The sequence below is a fragment of the Anoplopoma fimbria genome, chromosome 11 (assembly GCF_027596085.1).
Source record: "Anoplopoma fimbria isolate UVic2021 breed Golden Eagle Sablefish chromosome 11, Afim_UVic_2022, whole genome shotgun sequence".
Classification (NCBI taxonomy): Eukaryota; Metazoa; Chordata; class Actinopteri; order Perciformes; family Anoplopomatidae; genus Anoplopoma; species Anoplopoma fimbria.
In genome coordinates, this window is record NC_072459.1 from 6472872 (window position 1) to 6479580 (window position 6709).

Below are 6709 nucleotides of genomic sequence, written 5' to 3' on the forward strand. Positions count from 1 at the left end.
CGTCGCCATCTTGGCTTTTTGCAACCAATGAACGAAAGTGACCATATATGGACGGCGGAGGAGTGACAGAGAGACGCCGTATACGTCTAGTAGGAAGCGACCAGTGAATCACAAGTTAGCCCCGCCCTAAAGCATGATTTGATTTATGGTCTATGTGACTCTAAATGGACCATAATTTACTAAATGAACATCATGCTGTATTGAAGAAGACTTGAAACTAGAGATTGAGACCATAAACTCATGTTTACAATGTTTACTGAGGGAATAAATCAAGAGAGAAGTAGAGTCATTTTCTCATAGACTTCTATACAACCAGAGGAGTCGCCCCCTGATGGTCAGTACAGGGAATGCAAGTTTAAGACACTTCCACATCAGCTTTACTCGGCAGAACCGGAGGTTGTCTCCTGACTTCAGTCAATTTAATAATCCAGTGTGATAGTGGGTGAGGAAGCTAAATGGCATTCAGCCTTCATTCATTTTAATATTTCCACCCAACAGATGCAACAAAGCAAACAGGAGAGTGAGGAAGATGTCAATCAAGTGCAATGCTGTGAGGAGAACTAATGTGGCAGGGTCTTAAGTCTATAATTCTACTGTAATAATTGCTGCTGTTATTATAAGTAGTCTTATTATATGAATCATTTATGTCATATACATTGAATGTGTTGTATCTCTGTTATGCTGTTCATTCTGTACACATGACATCTATTGCATTCTGTCCATCCTGGGAGAAGGATCCCTCCTCTGTCGTTCTCCCAGAGGTTTCTTCCTTTTTTTCTCCCTTTTTTTTTTAGGGGAGTTTTTTCCCGATTGAGGGAAGGACAGAGGATGTTGCATGTGTACAGATTGTAAAGCCCTCTGAGGCAAATTTGTAATTTGTGATTCTGGGCTATACAAAATAAACTGAATTGAATTGAATTGAATTGAATTGAATTAAATAAATCCTTTTCTGCCAATTTACAATGTCATGAAATATACTTTTCGTACTTCTTCTATCTCTCTTACACTTCTTCTGTGTCCCTTATGTCATTTGTTATTGGTCAGATCTCTTCCCACGCTGACTTTGTCTGCAGGTTAAGTGTCTGGGCTTCCTCTAAGGAGCAAAATCTGTGAACCAGTAGTCACGGACCATTAGTAACATACGGTCTGGGACATTATCCTCCATCAGGTCCTCTCACTTCTGCAAACCTATTCTGTGTGTGTGTGTGTGTGTGTGTGTGTGTGTGTGTGTGTGTGTGTGTGTGTGTGTGTGTGTGTGTGTGTGTGTGTGTGTGTGTGTGTGTGTGTGTGTGTGTGTGTGTGTGTGTGTGTGTGTGCAGCCAGTTATAAACTAGATAAATATGACTCACTGAATTATACTTGTCATACATAACGTCTTGTGACAGTTTGTTAGTGAGCAAAGACTCTCCGTATGAGCAGAGTGTGTGTTCTCGGTGAATCACTCACCCAGGAGACACCTGTGAAGGACACTTCAGCGAGACGTTTCCTCCAAGACGCTGCAACCTCCGGACAATCAGATCATTGTGCGCTCTGTGACAGAAAAAATCATAATAATCTTCATAAGGATTAGATAATATGGGACACGTGAAGTGTCTCTTCCAATCACACAGAGACCTGTGAAGGGCACAATGAAGTGTGTTCTCATGTTCAGTGATTAACAAACAATCACATCAGGTGTTTTTTTGCCTCCAATTGAAGCTCCCAGGCAGTAAAATATGATGAACAATGAAACCTGATTTGTGGGCTTCTGTTTGGACACACACACACACACACATATGCAAACTTTCATAATTTGTGTGAGTTTCAGGTAAAAAGTCCAGAGAAAATGAGATCCCAGATGACTGCTTTTGGACTGGCCATAGCGGCTTTAAATGGGCCGCGAGTCGTGAGGCTGTCTGACTCTAAATCTGGCGTTTGGCAGGGAGAATGAGGGAGAAGGAGATGGAAGAGGTAACAAAAAAGGGGGTCAGAAAAATGGTGAGATGAGGAGAAAAGAGGGACGTGGGAGGAGGAGAGGAGACAGGTGAATAAGAGGGAAACGATATAGGAGAGGAACGAGCAGGGAGGAGAGTTTTAATGTTAAATTGACGAGACAGACACGGAGTCGGTTGTGAGGAGGAGGATAAGAAGAAGAGAAAATAGCCGGGACGCTGGGGAGAAAGAGGCAGGAGATGCTGGCGAGAGGAGGAAAAAGCAATAGGGAGGCGATTGAAGATGAAAACGGGGACGGAGGGATCGCAGGAGGGAGGTGGAGAAACAAAAACACACCACATTTGGCAGGTGGAGAGGGAGGAGGTCCGGTGAAGTGAAGGGAAGGGATATAGGGAGATGCTGGGAGGGAGAAAGCAAAGAGATGGATTGGAGGAAGAAGAGGTGGAAACAGCGAGGAGAGAGATGACAGAGAGGGGGAGTTAGGGGAGCTAAAAGGGGGGCAATAGGAGGAGGTGGAGGGAGTAAAGAATCAGTGGGAGGAGAAGTGTCATATAATCACATGAGTATTTATTACAGAATATTTACTTGAATATCTCTGACGAGTCAAGATGTGAGACACACGACAAAAACAAAACGTTACAAGCTTTGAGGACGGAAAAATGAACAGCGTAGTAAAAAAAAAGAGATGGACGATGGAAAGAGAGCTGCTGTTTGGGCAGAAGTAAAAGGTCAGAGAGTCGGGGGGGCTATCTGCTGTGTGACAGCAGGACACACAGACAGAGAGGCGGAGGTTAGCAGGCCGAGAGGGGGGGGATGATTGGTGTGTGTGACACAGAGCTGATAGAAACAGCTGATTTCCAACACGATAGCTAAAACACAATTATCCGAACAAAGGCAGTTAATGGATGCGTAGCCTAATAATCACCCTTAAGAGTATGCTATTTAGAGCAGTCCTTTATTATAGACCGACCTCCTCACAGCAATATGTCGGCCTGCCTAGTGGGACATCACATGAGGACTACTGTAATTGTTGTTTGCTGCAGCACAGATCAGAAAGAGACTTGAGATACTACTGATATAACTGTGGTGGAGAAATATAACAGAACTCATACGCCTAGTATTTATTTTTACTGAGATATATCCCTAATGGTACACAGCACTGGACACAGTTATTAACTGCAGAGTTCTTATGTTGTTCGTGTCTAAAGTAAATAGTTTATTTAACTTTATTTTAATAACTGAGTCTGGATATTTCAGGTACTTGGGGATATGTGGATTTTTGTGTGCATTTGCAAATATTAGTTGCAAAAAAATGTATGTCAGCTTTATAAATTCCAAACTTTATATGAATAACATGATTGAGTTATATTTGCAATATTGCATAAGCAGCAAAAAAGACTGTCAACAGTGTGAGAAGTTATTAACCTGTTCGGTAGGGGGGTAAAGAAAGTAAACAATGTGTGTTTATTTGATTAATAATTAATTAACAGTGACGTGCACAGTGCAGAAGTTAGGTGGTAAGGTGGATGCAGCATTTGCTTCAGGTGCAATTGAACCCTGAGCAGCGTGGATACTTTTCGCTACAACGCCGCCATCTTGTGGTTGATTTCGGTACCGCGTTTGGCGCTTCCGTTCAATGTGAGCCTAGCAGGTAGCCGTAGGGAGGAGCAGCCGTCGCCTTAGCAACAGATAGGGTTTGGGTGCTTTGCGGAGCATCAGGATTCTTCTAAACTGGGTGGAACTGTCGTAAAAAGGCAAAAACGCCTTAAATCTCCAGGTTGCTGACTGAAGCCGGGATGGCTACAAGCAGCCCGTCCGTGTTCCTCCTCACGGTGAACGGGCAGATTGAGGGAGCAAACGTGAGTGTTAGCCTAGCCTAGCCTAGCCTAGCCTAGCAACACTTAGCAACGGTTTACGGCAACAGCTTGTGATTCATTATTTAAAGGTATTAATGTTGGTTTTTTGTTGTTGTTTTTCAGTTTCCAGATTATGACAACTTGTACTGCAAATACTGTTTTGTGTACGGACACGACTGGGCTCCAACCTCTGTGAGTATCTGAGCTTTATATGAAATAATATGTTAAAGTTTAAAGTCTTCTTTAACTGCTCTATGTACCAGATATATATATATATATATATATATATATATATATATATATATATATATATATATATATATATATTAAACCACAGCAATGCATTGAATGTGTGCATGAAGAAGCTCCTCTGCAGAGCAACAGGTAACGTAAAGTAGGCTCTCATAAACAAATACTATGTTATTATTATTTTATATATATATATATATATATATATATATATATATATATATATATATATATATTATATATATATTTATATATATATATATATATATATATATATATATATATATACTGCTGGTGAGTTTAATAAACCAAAGCAATGCATTTAATGTGTGCATGAAGAAGCTCCTCTGCAGAGAGACACATAAAGTAGTCTCTCATAAACAAATAATATATTATTCATATTATTATATATATATATATATATATATATATATATAACTGTTAAAATGCATGTCTGGTCATCATCTTACTCTCTGTGCTTGGTTCCTGTTGATGTGTCTCTGTAGGGGCTGGAGGAAGGCATCACTCAGATAACATGTAAAGGCAGTCAGGCTTCACACAAACTGATCTGGAACTTCCCTCTGGAGACGACGTTTAAGAGCACAAACCCCTCTGGATGTGAGCATCATCACACACACACACACACACACACACACACCACACACACACACACACACACATACATACATACATAAGTACCACACAAAAGTTGTTCTGTAGCTGTTTCCTTCATTCATTTATTGATAAGAATGTGTGAGGTTTCATATTACCCGAGCAATCATATTGCATTTCAATTACACTATGAGAATATAACGTACAAAATGAAGAATTCATTTTTTTTTTCTTCCCAAGGGCCTCAGCTGGTGGTGAGTGTTTACGGTCCAGATGTGTTTGGCAACGACGTGGTCAGAGGCTACGGAGCAACACACATCCCCATCACACCTGGACAGTCAGTGTTACCTGCACTACTTATCTACTTTCTCTTCTTTTATTAACGGACGCCTACCCAAGGCACTCATTTCAGTTTGGACTAGTGTTGCATTTAAGTAACTGTATCTTGTTAATTGTTATTTCATTTTATTTCTCAGACATACACGAACCATCCCCATGTTTGTTCCTGAGCCCACATGGAGACTTCAGAAATTCACAAGGTACGACGTGTGAACCGCCGTGTGTTTGTGTGTTCAGTTTATTTTCTATCACAGCCTCTGTGGAGCTGCAGCTGATGATTGTGCCTGCTGGGGGAAGAAACAGATAGCTGAGCATTAGCAAATATTTAGTCTTACTCAGGGTACGGTCTTAGTTCTAAACATCGGTGTGTATTGTGTTCCCACCGCTGTTATCAGTGTATCGAAACACACACACACACACACACACACACACACACACACACACACACAAAAGAAAGGTATACACACCTCCTTTCCAGTCCCACCAACACAGCAGGCTTTTAGAGAGGCAAAGGTGCACATCTGGACATTTGTATTTGCAATTTAGAACATTGGGAGCAGATTTTGTATTTGATCTGCAAAAATGTTACATGTTGATGTGGGTGGAGCTTGTTTGCTCATGCACTCTTCCTAGTTGTACTTACATGTACATTAACACAACACTGTATATTGGAAGCTCAGTCTGTAGTTTTTAACATGTTTTTCTTTCTCTTGTTCAGCTGGCTGTTGGGGCGGCGGCCTGAGTACACAGACCCTAAAGTAGTGGCCCAGGGTGAAGGCAGAGAAGGTTTGTTGTGCATTCGAGCCTGTCTTAATTTTTTTTATTGTTAACAGTGACTTACAAGCTGCACAGGGGAGAACAACATTTTTTTTGAGATTTGAAACACATCTGGTGGAACAAAACTGTGTATATTTCTAAAATGAGTCCCATAAGAAGATGGGTAACTTTTAGGCTAATTATGACCAGTATGATATAAATAACTGGATAAAAGAAGAGTGGTGGTCTGAAAGCAGAGACATGCCCCAATAAATAAACGTGGATGAGTATACGCAAGATTTAAGCTACTGATAATGTAATGAGTATATTGCTGCTACAAAGAGAATATGAATAAGTAAAAACAAAAAAAGACTGTAAGAACACTCAAATACCCATTTAGTTCCAATAATACATCATCAGGTTGAAATTGTTTCTAGGATCTTTTTACATTAACTAAACCTTGACATGTCCTATTTCCTGTTGTGTGTTGCAGTGACGCGGGTTCGCTCCCAAGGCTTCGTCACCGTCTCCTTTCACATCATCACTAAAGACATGAAGAAACTGGGTTACGACACGGGACCATCAAGCCCCTCGAACACACCGTCTGCCACGTCGGGCTGGTCGACAGAGGAACAACCGCACAACACGTAACAACACCAGAGACTGTTCAGAGAGATTTTGTACACAGATTTTTGTAAATTTTTTGGAGCGTTTGGCCCCCACCGAAATGAAAGCTCGACACTCATGTTACATGTTAAACGACTCGTGTGCTAAATACACAAAACTGCAAATACACTAACTGCAGAAAGTGGCAACAGTGTAAGGGGCAACTATGACCAATCAGAACACACACATCACTCCTTTATCAAGATTTTTTTAGTAAATGTATACGAGACTTCTTTTTATGTAATTTTAGATATTTCAGTTTGATTCAATTTTTACTTTTTTAAATAAATATAATTCAT

General features: G+C 40.6%; 1 protein-coding gene across 1 annotated transcript; it reads left to right on the plus strand.

The window, feature by feature from the left end:
• Positions 1-3599: 3599 nt before the first annotated feature.
• Positions 3600-6709, plus strand: b9d1 (B9 protein domain 1). The gene is made up of 7 exons (XM_054608061.1): positions 3600-3791; positions 3912-3980; positions 4544-4655; positions 4890-4986; positions 5126-5188; positions 5707-5774; positions 6238-6709. The coding sequence occupies exons 1-7, from the start codon at positions 3729-3731 to the stop codon at positions 6393-6395; spliced, it is 630 nt and encodes a 209-aa protein (XP_054464036.1). The 5' UTR covers positions 3600-3728; the 3' UTR covers positions 6396-6709.

Excerpts from the sequence above, each read along its gene's own strand:
- b9d1 (XM_054608061.1), top strand. The coding sequence starts at position 3,729 with ATGGCTACAAGCAGCCCGTCCGTGTTCCTCCTCACGGTGAACGGGCAG. Across the intron at positions 4,987-5,125 it reads ATCCCCATCACACCTGGACA|ACATACACGAACCATCCCCA; the intron begins GTCAGTGTTACC and ends TTTATTTCTCAG. Across the intron at positions 5,189-5,706 it reads AGACTTCAGAAATTCACAAG|CTGGCTGTTGGGGCGGCGGC; the intron begins GTACGACGTGTG and ends TCTCTTGTTCAG.